We start from the raw sequence: 15,367 nt of genomic DNA on the forward strand, positions 1-15,367 counted from the left end.
AAAAAAAAAAAAAAACTAAAAAGTCAAACAAGCCACTTGGGGGCAGTAGAGCTACACACAGCAGGGCTGATTGGCTCTAGTGAAATTCGTAAATGTCTCATCCGTGCTGCTTGAAAAAAGTAACATTCTGTGGAGTTATCAAGTTGCCAAAGAGGCGTGTTTTTAGTTTACCCTGTTTCTCTTTCCAAAGAATATTTATACGGGACAGCAGTGGATGCAGTTTATTTTCTCTATACAGCTTTGAAATGTAGGAGAGCTTTCAGCATTTCATAATTTACCTCAAACCCTTAAGTAAGGACCATTTTTGGTCATAAGTGTTTGAAAATATAAAAAAAAAAAAACCCTGAATTTTTTCTAAATGTACAGTTTGGTTTTTACACTGTTCAATATTTACCTTAAAACAAAGTAAAAACACAATAACTTAAAAAGAAGTAACAGTTCCAGGGAAATCACCTTGTTCAAGCATTTTTGAAACCAAATCCGAAGGCAAAATCTTTTGTTTACTTTGTAAATTCACCTTAAAGCTTTGTTTACACCTCCATCGACAATACACGTTCAAGCAACCACTTCCACTTCCCACTACATACCATTTTCAAGCTCTACATACAAAACGTGTGGCCATTGAACGCACGTGAAGCTTTGAGATTTGGTAGTGACGTATGAATTTACAAACTGTTTGAAAAATCATCATGGAGGAGAAATGAACAACTGTAGTTTGTTCCCAACTGGAATTATTTGAAGTCTTTCATATATCGGAATAGAGCTGTGAAAGAAAAAGCCTGGAGCTAGATTCACCAGATTTGCACCACTTTGACATTTTGGCACCAAGCCTGTTCCTACTGTACATGCACTGGTATCAGGTAGCGACAGTCCAGTTTGAACACTATTGGCATAATCAAGAATGTAAGTTTTGGATTTAGCGAAGACAAGAAAGATTCACTTACAGGTTTCAGTGATTTCACAGGAGATGTCTGACCTGTGAACAGAGAGGAGAAAATCTTTAACAAAAACATAAATATTACACCAAGAAAAAAGAATACAGATAAAGGAGTATACAATAAAAGATTCATATTTAATTTATTTTTTATATTTAGGGAATATAATGCCCACCCAGCAGTATTGATGGTTCCAAAGACAAAACAATGAAAGATCTGATTCTTTTGTGGAGAAAGTAGTATAAAACTGTTTCTTTTGAGGGGGAATTGTACAAATAATTTAGAAATCAGATCAAATCCACCAGCAGAGGGCAGTATGCACTTATAGCTCATCTGCCACAGATGTAATTACAAGATGAGAGACAGGAGTAACCTTAAGGTGCTGGAAAACATACAATTTTCTGGGTTTAACCTGACGGCTGTTTACAGCAGCAACAACAGAAACAAGACACTTTTTTAATCTGTATTAAAGGCCACAAGTTTTCACTGCCTGACTATATTTTAGAGCCACAAGGCAGTGGAACACAAGTCATACTCTAATAATCTGTAAGAAACTTTCAGAAACCGCAGTATTCTCTCAGTCCTGGAAAACCTCTGCTTTTCTTTTTGGAAGTGACACGCCCAATCAGCATATGTGCGACTAATGGCGACCATATACAGCACGAGACGAGTCCCTGGGAGTTGAGAGGAGAAGGCGGTTCTGATATGTGGGAGCAGCGCTGATCTCCTGAATCTAGGCTACTGCACTGCAGCAAAGTCAAAAGAAGGAACAAGCTCTTCAAATCTCTGAAAGCACAGAGGAAGAAAGGCAAGCGGCGATAACCCACCACGCTCTGCCTCCCCTGCCCTCCTCCTTTTTTTTTTTTTTTACGGCAGCAAGTGAATCACAACCTTTCATTTCCACCTTCTCTGCACGGATCAACGTGTGAGTCCCATCCACATCCTCCCAGCTGTGGATGATGTGGAGGTGGACAAAACCAGGATGTAAAATAAGATTTATTTAGCATTTGGAGGAGTTTGTGCACCCAGACAATGAGAGCAGAATTCCTCTGAAATGCATTTTCTGCTGCTCTGCTGGGTTTTGATACACAAGAAAATGACGACAGGTGACTAAAATCTTGTCGGGGATTTAAAGGATTGCGCAGCACGGGAATAAAACAGATTATCCCGGACAAAGTCAGTAGATTATCAGAGACGACATTGTTTAAACAACACGCCGGAACACCAGGATTCACCACCTGTCAGATGCTGGGAAGATTAGTCGGGGATTATTTGCAGCAGCAGTGTGACCTGTAATCCCTCACCTCCTCTGAGCACCAGCACGCTGACCTCGCTGCCCACGGGCAGGTCTTTGAGGATGTCCACCACCTGGGAGTGGCTCAAGGTTTGGACATTTTGTCTGTTGATTTCCTTGATGACGTCGCCCTTCAACAGGCCCCGGCACCACTGCGCATCCAGGATCATCTTCACCTTCTGTCCGAGTGGGCAGTCCGCGATGGCAAAGCCGAACCCCCCCGGGCCCTTCACCAGGGGAACACTCACCAGCTCCGGCTGCAATAGAGTCGGGTCGGGACCGTCTAGGACTTGAGGGAGGTGTTGGTGGCTGGGTTGATTGAGACGTCCGTTGCTGACAGGCGGCACTGAGGCAACCTTCCGGGAGATGGTCGCTCCGTCTGGGATTGTGTAGTGGGGATCCTGGGGAGTGGATGGAGATGGGGAGGCGTCCTTGGAAGAGGTGGTGCCACCTGCTGAGTCCTCGTTACCGCCGGAGTCCTCGGGCAGGGGGTAGCCCCGGCACAGGACCATGTCGACGTACTGGTTGACTGGGATGGACTGAAACATCTGCACCACGTCGGCGTGAGTCTTCCCCAGGACGCAGTTCCCGTTGATGTCCACAATCACATCACCTAACGGAAGAGGAAGAAGCTTAAACAAGAACAGAAAAGCATCCCACCCCGGTTGGTCGTGGACGATTGCCCAAAGATTGATCTGACCCGCCAACACAATCAATACCCTTCTCAACAAACACAGCCAAGGTTTCGCTCTTCCACTCAACTGCACATAATAATGCGCTGGCTCCCACCCATCAGTACCCCGGTGTTTCATCTAACGACCCCCAAAAAGGCAACTCATAGAATAGATCTCTGGATTGTCGAGGCAGTTCAGTTTTGGCAGGAAATAACACTGATGTGGTAGAGAAAGCTGTTCCAGGCTACTGCTCGTTGTTAAAACCCAATGAAATTAATTACATTCATCTTTTTGGCACAGTCAATTACCCTCCTTCTCCAGGGAGAGTTAAACATTGAAAATAATTACTCTCTCCGTTCCGCTTTCACGCTGACTCTCGCCAGCTGCGGCGCTGGGGCTCCCAGGCATCGGTGCAATGAGAATCGTGGGGTTATCATGTCCACTCCACGTCCGCACACACAATGGACAGAAACTGATCCCCACATGACAAACTCACTGGTTCTTTGGCATGTGGACGTGACAGTTGGTTCTTCCTCTGGATTTTCTCAATAATTCACTGTGTGAATGATTCTACATACACAATAGGCCTGTGATATGCATTCAATAATGTGATGTTCTTGAACTCACTTTTAGCATACAGTGTTCACACCGGACTGTCGCTACCTAAACTAGCACATGTAATTATAGATGAAAGAGGCTTCTTTCATCTATAATTACAGCTCTTTTCCAATGTATGAAAGACTGTGTCATTGAATTCCGGTCAGCACAAACCACAACTATTAATCTCTCCTCCATAATCAATAATCTAATGCTTGGCACCTCCATAAATTTCAATATGTCACTACCAAATCTGAGTCCTTGATTGGTCAAAGTTCAACTCGGTTGTTCAATGATTGCGTGTTTTGTATGTAGACCCCGAAAACTGACTTAAAGTCCCCTATGACAACATTTGTATTAAAAAAAATCTCAGTAGTGTTTTAATAATGATTATGAAGTTTTAATGTTGATCTGAAGCCTCTGTTTCCAAAATCTCCTCTGAGGGGGCATGGCTTTTAGAGCTGAGCTGAGTAGCCCCGCCCTTGATCACCCCCTGTCTGGTTATGATAGCTCTGTGTCTTGCTAGTGTAAATCTTCACCGCTGCTACATAAAAATATCAAGCAATATCGGTGATGTCCAGCCATATAGTTTTCAGCCGGATGTCAGCTCGGACGAGGAAGTGAAGATCTTCATGGACTGAACTTCCTCCAAAAGTCTGATTCTTTCTCCTTCCAGTTCACCAAAGAGTATTTTAGCTAATTCTAAAATGTTTACTGACGTTGCTGTGATCAATACATTCAATCATTGGTTTCTCAGAGCAGAGTTCTTGGGAAAATAATGAAAGCTAACATCAAAATACTCTTTCATTGATTTACAATTATTTACAACTGCGGTCAAATGAGCTGCTGTTCGCATTTCCGTGGTCACATCAAGAAGCTCCATGGTGTCCTCAGTCCTGCTACCAAAAGTATTGTATGAAACTCACACAAAAAATCCAGTGATGCTGATTTGACCACAGAAATGTGAACGGCGGCTCATTTGACTGATGGGAAGATGCCATCTTCTCTTCTCCGGCATCTGAACTAGACACCCTAGCCAGGCCAGATTTGGGGTTTAGTGCATGTGCAGCAGAGCTGTTGTGATGTAAAGAAGGATCATTAATTCAAACAGAGAAACATTTTGATTGACAGCGATTTAAAAGGAGAAATACTCGGAAATGCAAAAACAAAATTATTTCCATTTACATGTGTTCTCTTTCATAAGGAAAATGCCATGCATACATGTTAAAAATTCAAAAAATACCATATTTATCAGAGGGAGACTTTAAAAACTTGCGTAGTGACATGTGAACGCAAGAACTTTTAATGCAGGAATCTGAAACCTGCGCATATATACACATAGTCTTTTATTTACTGCCTGTTTCCGAGCCCAGTGTAAATGTAGCATAAATCAAACATAACAGACAAACATTCACATTAAATTTAGGCCAAATTGAGCTCCTTTTGAGTCATGAGAAACATAACCCCTAATCCCTTAGTGTTCAACACCTACAGTTTGTTATGCCTGCACAAAAAGTTACCTGAGGCGATTTTTTTATCGTGCGCGGCAGGACCATCTGGAAGGACGTTTTTGACCTGGAGGAACTCGTCGGGTCTGTCGCCGCCGATGATGGTGAAGCCAAACCCCTGGAGGCTCTTCCTGAGCGTCGTGTGCACGACGGTGCCATGCAGCTGGGACGGATCCCGCGTGAAACCCCGCGCTCCGGCCGCCGGCTGCTCCGCCGCTGTAGCACACCAAAAACAAGAGAAAGATTGACGCTTTATGCTTTGTATGCTCTTATAGAACACACAAACGTGTGTGTTTTGGCAAGAATCTATGAAGATACACGTACCACGATGCACGTATCTCGATACAATACGTATCCTGATATATAGGAAGACTGTATCAGACAATATTTCACTTTTTTTTATTATCTGAATATTAATATATTTTTCACAAAAGTAAAATTGTAAAATACAAGTTATTTAATCAGAAGATTAATTACTACAAATTTATCTCATAAACCGGTTGCTTTTACCTGAGCAAATTCATGGTGCTTTTAGGAAATATTTTTGTGGAAAACAATAATAAGACTTAACTACATGTTTGCTTTTAATATTTAATTGATTATCGTTTTTGCAGTATTTTAAATCGACACATTATTGCCAAATAAAGTATTGCAATATTTCACTAAATCAATATTTTCTTACACCCGTCCTGCTGACTACCAAATCCTTGTTCCTTTTCAAATTCATTTCTTCAGAGCAAATTTCCTCAGTGGTGCCGACGGGGTGACGCAACTTCATAGAAAAAGGGCAATGAATTTCACACGTTTGACTACAGCAAAGACGCAGAAAGAGGCAAACGCAACAAATCTTTTTTGCATTTCCCATTGGCAAGTGCCTCCCAGGTTGTGGGGTTTCTGTCCCTCCTCTTCGCTGGCATTTCCCGCACTGATAAATGGTGGAGCATCAATCTCATTAGGGGGAGAGGTGCCCGACCCCTCCTCCATTCTCCTTCTTCCTGGCACCGGTCTCCTTGTGCCATGGGATTTTGATTTGCATAAGTGCTCTGGAATTGGCAGATAAATGTGACAATTCTTAAAAGAAAGAGAAGAGAGATCTTGCAATTTGTGACTAAAAGGGGACCTAATATGCTATTTTCCAGCTGCTTAATTTTCATCTTGATGCCCTCTAAATCAGCTTTTACACTGCAGAACTTCAAATAACTCCTTTCTCTGGACTTATAAAGCGGAATAGTTTTTATCTTTAACACCCCTCCTCCAGCTGGCCATCGGGGTCTTACGGTTGGTCAGCTGTCCACCAGTGGTATCCACTGCTTCAATGTACAGTGTGAATGTACTGTATGGGTGCACGGTTGAATGGGGCGATGAGTGTAAAGCGCTTTGGAGCTTAATCAAGGTAGAAAGGTGCTAAAGAAGTATCTCCCACTTAACTTCTGAACAGTTTAAGGAGTGACCAAACAGGGAATTTGGAGGCTGACTGTCAGAGGGGTGGGACTGGGGAACAGGACTGCTATTATTACTGGAGCTGCAGATCATGACGTGGGACTTCTGAAATGATGTGGGACTTAAATGGTTTGACCAATGATGAAATTCAATTGTAATACCTCGATTCAACCTAAAGGGTTTTTGATGATATGACTATAGCATTTTAGTTTTATTTAGTTATCTTGCTTGACTCAAGTCATAGAAGACACACCATCACTACTCCATGGTGTGCAGGGTTACAAACGATTAGCATGCTACTTGGGTTTAGCTACACGAAAAACTATAAAGTTATAACTAATAATTTCCAACATCAGATGAACATTTTATTTTATTTATTAATCACGTTAATCTCTTGTCATCAAGTCACTGTTACAAAGTTACAAAGAATTGCTTTGACCATAACAGCTCCAGTAGATCATAGATTTTTAACCTTTGTGCTATGCTAGGTATATTGACGTTGGTAGTGGAATCATCTGGACCCTACAAGACATTGTGCTGAACTTTTTTTCAATGATTTTTGATTTTCACTGGTGTCCATGGGAGACATGTAATCCTGTTCACCTTCAACACATTTGTTATGGGATAGATTGCACATCAATGCAAGACTGGGGTCATCTGGACCCAATAAGATAGCACAAGGGTTAAAGTATAAATCTTGCATTCTTTAGTTAAAAACTCTACACTTAACTAACACCTAAGTATGTAGGTTGAGAAAGAGGTAAAAATTCAGAAGAGAAAGGTAATTCAAATTTGCATTATTCTTCTCCATTTAAAACGTGCTAATGAGGCTACATAGTATCTGTTCATCCCAATGTGATGGCATCCTTCTGCTGGGATTAACAGACAAGTAGACCAATATGTACACGGATCAGTTCCAGATTATACAAACTGTTACTGTCAAACTTCTACAAAAAAAGCGACAGAACAGATCATATGTTTTCAATTTTAATTTCTCCAGATTGGCTGCCTGTTATAACAGAGTAGAAAACTCTCCCCACATTGGGGTTAATAACATCCTGTCTGTCTAAAGCTCTAGATGGCCGAGCTTCGACTTATCTCAAAGATATCCGTGTTTCAAAAAGAGCACTTGTAAAGAAACTTCTGTTATCAAGTTCCTCTTATGTGGAGCCGACTCTGTGCTTCAGTTCAAGAGGCAGACATCATCTCTAGCTTTAACCTTAAGCTTTCTGTTTTGATCGTTGGGGTTAATCTGGGTGACCCCAGTGGGCCTTCAGTTGTGCTGCTATAAACCCATCTACTTAGAGCCATTCTAGGATAAACTGCAGACCTTTTCACGCTTTTTTTTTTTCGTTACCGCTATGTATGTTTTTGTGTTGCAGCAACAAACCCTCCTCCCATTTTTTAATGTTTTTAAAAAGGCGATCTAGAGTTTTTTTGTTTGTCCCCTCTTCTCTGACCTTAGCTAGTCGATAAAGGTGGTTCCTGATACTGTCCAGTTCTTGCTGGGTCTTTGTCCAACAATTTCTCAAATGCACAATTCTTAAAATGGCCCCAATAGATTGATCAAGGCCATAGAAAAAAAATAATCTTACAAAATGCTTAGATCAACCTAACCTGAGGTAAACAGGATCTAGCACTCCTTGATTGGTCAACTTCTGTCCAATGTAAAAACATAAATACGTCCCAATTGGTGAATAATCCATCTACAGTGAGTTTTTTCTATTAGAAACATGCACCAATGAAACCCCTCTCTTATTACATTCTCACACCTTGGCTCAGCTGGACCGTGCATATCAGGTCTCAGGACACACTTGAGTATAGAAATGGAGAACCTATTTAGAAATAATCCACAAGGATTTTAATTAGTTTTTCTCTGCGCTGCTTCCTGAGCCAGTGCTCCACCTCTCCTCCCACAGCCGAGGCACACTCCACACACACACCCAAAAACACACAAACATTGCAACCAAAGACCGGAATCCTTTGATCTTTTTCAACACAATGCCTGGAAGAAAGAACACAAAATGCTGGATGTATTCCATTATTGGCCTTTGATTTCTTCTCTCTATTTTTCCTTGGTTAACACATGGGCGTATTCATAAAAGAGCTGTCGCGGTTCTTGCAATCTGCCAATACCTCTGGCAGTGGGAGAACATGCCAACTGGGGGCTTACCATTACACACCGAGTCTTCTTGAACTGACCAGACCTCAAAATCTTTTTGGAGTTTTATCAAATCCACTTTAAAACACCATAGATTAATTAAAAGAAGGAAAATGTGCTTTAAAGGGTAACACAACAGGAAAGTTGAAGGCTGACTCCACTCAGCCCAGATTTGAAAAATGCAAAAAATGGGGCGGGGCTAGGGGAGGTGGGCTGAGCAGGGGTTGGTGTGGTCTGGATCTGTTATTGACAGTGACTGTGAGGTTAGCTTGAGGTTACTAAAGGATTTTTTACAAGTCTTGATAAAAAAAAGTAAAATCATAAAGTTTACGGGGTGAGCTACAACGATCTCGGCATCACAACTCTCATTGCTAAGGCAAGAGTTCAAAAATGGGCAGAGCTTTTATACTGAAGCCACAAAGGTGGAACTCCTGAAATGACATGGGACTCGCACCAGTTGACCAATCACAAAATTCAACTGTAAAACATTGTTTCAACCTGTAGGGGGTAGCACATGGACAGTTTTAGACCACAATTTCAGTTTGTTTTAAATTGTCAAAAATTTGGCCAACAGTGAGCACTTTAAAAGTCCCATTTATAGAGATCCCCAGCCATAAAAAAGCTAATTGTTTCGTTAAATAAGTATTCTTGCCTCTATTCCAACAATTCCACAATTAAAGGCCTCATGAGCTGTTTCCTTCATGATGAATTTTAAAGCTTTAGTCACATGCACCCGTATGGGGGTTGACCCGTACAACGTACAGGTGATGCTGCCGTACGGTGCTCTTATCCCACACGCTAATCGTTAGTAAGGTGCGAATACAGGCTGCTTACTGATGCCGCGCAGATGCAGTTCACGTGGGGTGTTACAGGTGATACACATGTGCCCATAGGATGTCCTCACATACTATGCTCTGAGTAAAAATGAATGAAAAGTCTGTACAATGTGCCTACATCTCACCTACTTCATCCTTACTTACCCTTGCGTGTTGTTAAAGTGTTTACCTGTCGCTCACAGCAACATTTTGACTCGACAGGCTCACAGAGAGCTTAGCGTGTCCCTGGTACAGGTTTACCCGCAGACAGCCCATTTCCCCCCATAAGGGCAGGTCTGACTAAAACAGCGTCTGCTAAGCAGCGAACACAAAGAAGAAGATGAGACAAACAAGAAAGGAGCACACACAAAAGCCATGTTTACTCGGCCCCGATTAAGCTGTGGGCAACAACGAAATGGTCTGTTTTCTCCGGGGTGAGGTGATTATATGAATCATCTGACCAGGACCATCAGTTTCTGTAATTACGGCCAGGAACCGCCGTTAACTCCGCTCCCATGCTCTGCGGCATTGTCTGGGCGGTCAGCTGGGCCAGCCTCGTCAAAAACAGAGCTTTGGAGCCGCTTTGCGCACGTCCACGCGCTTGTACGGCTCCGCTGGCCATTAATTCTGATTAATGAGGCCGGGGGAGAGGTGCATTGTGGGTATGAGAAGGGTATGCCGAGGCGATACCACGTGCAGATTGCAGAGAGCTTGGCTGTGGGAGGTGGGGTGTGCGGGCAACAACGTGAGGCAGACAGATCCGTCTAAGGGGTGTCTAGAATCCAGAGGGTTAGTCTGAATACTGATGTGGCCAAGCTTTGTCTGAGCTCACATGCAAGATGATTGGAATTCTTCCTTGATGAACCTGGGGGTCTTCATGGATCTACTGAGTGGAACGCCGTTACAACAACCGATTGCCAGAGTTCCTCCCACAGGTGGCAAATGACAAGTTGACAATGGTGCAAAAGGCAGTTCTCTGGTCATTAAGTCACTTTTAACCGCAGTCACCTCCATGTCCTTCCACATCTCCCCCACCGCCTCTCCATCCCTCTATTCTAAAGCGATCTTCAAGCTGCAAAGAACGACACGGACCAAAGCGTTTTCAAAGAGACCTCAAAGCCTCCCCGCCTCTTCTCTGCAAATGAAAATGAATTCAGCCGCCCAGGGAAGCGTTATTCCATTATTCAAAGTGATATCAGAGTCTATGGGATGTTTATCAGCCGCCTGTCAGCCGTCAGAACATCTTCTAGACGTGCGTCTCAGCAAGAGAGAGGATGATGAAAGGGTTTGGATTAAAAAACTAAAATTTGGATGTGCCGCTCTCTCAAAAACTATTAAGCTCGTACGATGCAACTTAATAGGCCCATCTTTCAGAATGCAGTCTTCAGGCGTGTAAACAGAAAAGTTCTTGACAACAAAGTTTACACTGAAGGATGTTATTAATTTGAGTTGAGAAGCATCAATTTGGTTGCAATCTGTAGTTTCAACATTAGATGTCACTAAATCACCTGTAGTTTTTAATTGATTTTTTTTAACACTTTAGTTCTTTACCTCCAATGTCAACATTCAGTAACTCTTCAACCATTTACGCAAATAACGTAATTCCAGCAGATTCTGCAGCACTTTACGTTAGTAAAATGTCGCATAATGACTTTGACTTGGTGTTGCAAGTTGTGCAAAGCCAAAATAAAAAGCTGCTTTTTTCCACATTGAGCTAAATTCACACTGGCAGGAACATGCTAAACATGCATTTAGCCCACAGTGTTCACATTGGACTGTCGCTACCTGATACCTGATGTACCTACAGCTGGAAGAGGGTTGGTGAGAGAAGTCAAAGCGGTGCAAATCTCACAAATCTTGCTCCAGGCCTTTTCTTTGTCGGCTATATTCTGCTATATGATTGGTGTTATAGAATTCCATCTGGGAATAAATTGCAATTATTAATTTTTACCTCCATGATCAATTTTTAAATAGTTGGCATTTCTATGAATTAATAAGGACACCATCAATACGCCACTGCCAAATCAGATTACTTTAACTTTTGTTAGGTGTGAACGTAGCTTCAGGATCAGCTGATTTCTGTTGATCGCATGAATGGTAAAAGTTACGGTATGTCATAGAGCACGGGTCATTTCAGTGTCGCTGGCGACATATTCAGTATTAAAGGGTTAAGGATAGACATAAGGATGCTTTACTTCAGAAATAAAAGTTGAATCCGAATTTTTCCCCTACGGCTTCTCCCAACCTCTAATTTAAGCGGAGAGGATGTCTTCAAATTTGGACAACACTACCCCTCGACGATGTAATTATCATTTGCCAGTCATCTTCATTAGCGCACAGCTGCTAGCATTCAGAAAACGCATAACAGCGGTTTCGTAACTTTAAAAAGTCATGCTACAACAGATCACACCCATGTACAAAAATGCATTTCTGTTCTACTGCATGGGATGACACGAAACACCCTCATGGCGAAAGGATACGGATTCCTTCACTGCTGTGGCTAACTCTTAAAAAAACATTTTAGACACCCCTACCCCTCCAAATACCCCTACAACTGAAGGGGTAGGAAAATTATTTGGATTATGATAAAGAGATATAAGAGAATAGCATTATTCAGTCGGAAACTCTGTAGTGGCTTTATAGTAATTACAATGTTTCAAATGACCACATCAGGATGATAAACACTGAAGCACAAACTAATTGTAATTGATAAACTCTGTAGATTTTACTCTAATAAAAAAAATAATTTATTTTTCTCTTGACCAGAAAAATAAAACGTAAAAGCATCTTTTGTTTTTAAATAAAAGTTGCAAAACTATTTTCTGGGAGTTTCTTTACTTTATCTAAACATGTTTTGGGTTCTAAAATTTAATAATGAAACGACCTTTTCTTAGCTCCTGTATCCACCAGCACGAACCTTTGTTTCACTGAGATGCAGGAATGTCTATAAATTCTTTCCTGCTTCAGGTTATCGTGTTTGCTGTTACCTGAAGGTGCAGCTGCTGCCGGCGGTGGGGGTGTGACAGCGGGCGTGTCCGTGCTCAGCTTCCGCTTAGCCTCCATTACTGGATTCTCAAACTGGGTCTTCTGGTTGATGTGACTGAGGAGGATTGTAAATGGAACAGAGCATTACATGCATTCTGAACATATTTCAGCTTTTCGCAAGTTGCATTTACAACCTGAATTCTCTACATGCCAGGTGAGTTCACAAAGTTTGAGCTGCAAACTGACATTTTGTGCAGAGTGCAAGGGGAAGAGTAAAGCTCTCGTGCTGTTTTACTCATGCAAAGCTGTCATTTGACTATGAGAAAATGCGTGAAGCGCAAACGAAGGTGGGCAGGAAATGCAACTTCTGTCACATGAACAGGAAATATAATACAAACGAACAAGCAAAAGAGTCAGGGAAAAACCAGCTGAAGCATCTAACCAATTGGAAGTCTTAAAAATGAACTAATGACAATCCAAAACGTTTTTTTTTTTCTGGATAAAACTGGATTTTAAGTATCCACAACAAAATCCTACTATTCCACCTTTAGTTTTTGTCCTCTAGAAGCTTCCAAAAAAACATGACTAATGGGTAGAAAAAATATAAAGTGGGGAAAGACAAAATAATTTACAATTGGTAGTAAAAAAAAGCAGAAGTAAATCCATACCATAAAACGTAAGTGATAAAAAAAAAGCTAATAATCTGTCTGTATCAATCAGTTTTACTGCACAAATCCAAGGTCAAAGCACAGCAGAGTGAAGGTCCTGGTGTGGGCTTAAGATGAGCCGTGACAGGATTTCTCAGTTTGAACATGAAACCTCATAAACAGTTGATCATAAATGGTCCTGCAAAAATCATGGCTGGAAACATGAACATGCAGGAGGCCTCAAAGTGACAGAAAAAAATAAATTGGTCTTATAAAACATGTGGACAAACATGCCTAATTGTTGCTATAACAATAATATAACAAAAATAATAAATTATTTTAATATGCTGTTTGCACATTTATTTCTCTTTTTTTTACATTTATTTTTGTTGTAGACATAAGTTTTAAATGGAAGTGAATGGAGATTGACTCACTAGTGTAACAAGTCACCAGGTCAGTGTGTGAACTGGCCTGGTTCCAATTACTTTTCTTTTCTAATCCACCTCAAACAGGAAATGCCTTTAAAAAAATGGCTTGAGATCAATCTTTGATCAGACACACATAAAACAAACTATTAGCAATGTTTGAGCTGAAATGTGTCACATAAATCAATGTAGGGGGAGGGGACAACAAACATTTGTTTTTCAAAATATCCAAATTCAGATTTTGTTTTTAAATTATTTAACTTTAACTTTAAATTATTTAACTTAGCTTGTCTGCAACTCTTGTGACAGACAGGCAATTCGTATCAATATGATAGGCTCCAGCAACCTCATAATCAAAAAGGGAATAAGCAGGTTTGGATGATGGGTAGATGTAATGATGGATGGATAGTTTGATTAATGCATAGTTGGATGGATGAATAGATATTTGAATACATGAATTGATGGACGAATGGATGGATTCATTGATAGATGGATTGATTATTGGGTTGATGGATGAATTGATGGATGGGTGTCTCCTCACGAATTTTCTTATTTTCTTTATGTTTTACACTTTGAAATTTATAGAATTTAAGACCTGTCACAAATGTTTTGGGTGTTTTTAGGAAAACCTCCCCAAAAGGTTAAAGTTGCAACAATTTTAGACAACATTGTTTAAAGAGGTTTTAAGAAGGAAAACAAGACTAAATTAATTCAAATCTTCTATTTTGGATCAACACTTCCTCATATACTTCTAAGCAAGACAAATTTTCTTGAAACAAGGATCTTTTTACTTTCTTAAGATGCAGTTTTTGCTGCGTAACGGGTTAAAAAAAATGATTTAGAGGAAAAAGTGGTTGTGGGTTCATAACACTGACTGAGATCTTGCTGCCACCTCCACTTTAATGTCAGTTTTGGTGAGACAGCTCTGATTTACAATAAAAAATACATTTTCCACTGAGAGAAACTCAACAAATTCCCTTTGAGCAGCACTTGGTGGCAGTGCCTGCTTTTGTGCAGTGGTTTCACACAGTCATGACGGAATAAATATTGTATTTTCTGCTCAATAAATTCAAAAATCAACCTTCTCGAGTCATCACAGTAGCAGAAAACACAGAAAAGAACACGTAGAAATCAATGTCATGGCCTGCTTCTCTTCTACATGCCCTTGGGATCGCTTGATTTGTTGCTTACCTCCTGGGATGTTTTTTTTAATCTAAAACAATGAATTGTTGTTTTTTTTTTTTAATCATATCTGCGTGATAAAAGGTTTCCAGAGAAACATCCCTCCACGGCTATGATGGGAGATCTGCATAGCGAGCAGGCGTGGATCCCCGTCATGGCAGCACCTTTGGGAGTCAGCTGCGCGCTGACGGCAGAAACCGTGTGTGCGCATTCATCACAGCGCGCTGGCGCTGCCTCTGACTCACAGATACCCGGCCCATTAAGTCTGCAGAGATAAACACTCCCCTCCTTCTCCGTTCCCCTCTGCCTCGCTTCCCCACTCCGTGGCTACACTTTTTTCAGGGAGGGGGTGAAAAATAATGAGACCTCGCAGCATTTAGTCACTCAACTGCAGCGAGAACTTGTAAGAATGAAATTTTGGCGAAAAAAAGAGCAGGAAGCCTCTGGATGACCCTGTCAGAATGAAGTCCCTCTTTGCCTACAGAGATCAGGCCAAAATGAAAACATTGCGCTCTTGTTTTCCAGGACTCCCGAACCTCCACTGTCGTCTGTCTCCATCGTCCCTTTCACAAACACAGACAAAGCTCTAACCCACTTTACTTTATTGCTTTGTTTTCCAGGCCCGTGGGAAACCACAGTTTGGACCAATGACAGTACATGAGAACGGGATCGAGTGAGTATGATGTCCCCAATGGTTCCAATAA

The 15,367-nt window shown here is 41.3% G+C and overlaps 1 protein-coding gene and 1 long non-coding RNA gene across 4 annotated transcripts in view; one reads left to right on the plus strand and one right to left on the minus strand.

Moving 5' to 3' along the window:
- The window catches only part of magi3a (membrane associated guanylate kinase, WW and PDZ domain containing 3a), a 158,201-nt gene that overhangs the window by 15,629 nt on the left and 127,205 nt on the right, over positions 1–15,367 (minus strand). For all 3 annotated transcript variants that reach the window (XM_024292752.2, XM_024292751.2, XM_024292753.2), the window contains 4 exons: positions 12,412–12,524; positions 5,021–5,224; positions 2,240–2,842; positions 945–976 (listed from right to left, as the gene is read on the minus strand). In XM_024292752.2, the coding sequence (XP_024148520.1) occupies positions 945–976; positions 2,240–2,842; positions 5,021–5,224; positions 12,412–12,524 (952 nt within the window). The remainder of the gene's footprint in view (positions 1–944; positions 977–2,239; positions 2,843–5,020; positions 5,225–12,411; positions 12,525–15,367) is intronic.
- LOC112159003 overlaps positions 14,362–15,367 on the plus strand; it is a 118,265-nt gene continuing 117,259 nt past the window's right edge. Inside the window, exon 1 of the long non-coding RNA XR_002921404.2 lies at positions 14,362–15,336. This is a non-coding gene — a long non-coding RNA (uncharacterized LOC112159003). The remainder of the gene's footprint in view (positions 15,337–15,367) is intronic.

Source organism: Oryzias melastigma, linkage group LG7, assembly GCF_002922805.2.
Source record: "Oryzias melastigma strain HK-1 linkage group LG7, ASM292280v2, whole genome shotgun sequence".
Lineage (NCBI taxonomy): Eukaryota > Metazoa > Chordata > Actinopteri > Beloniformes > Adrianichthyidae > Oryzias > Oryzias melastigma.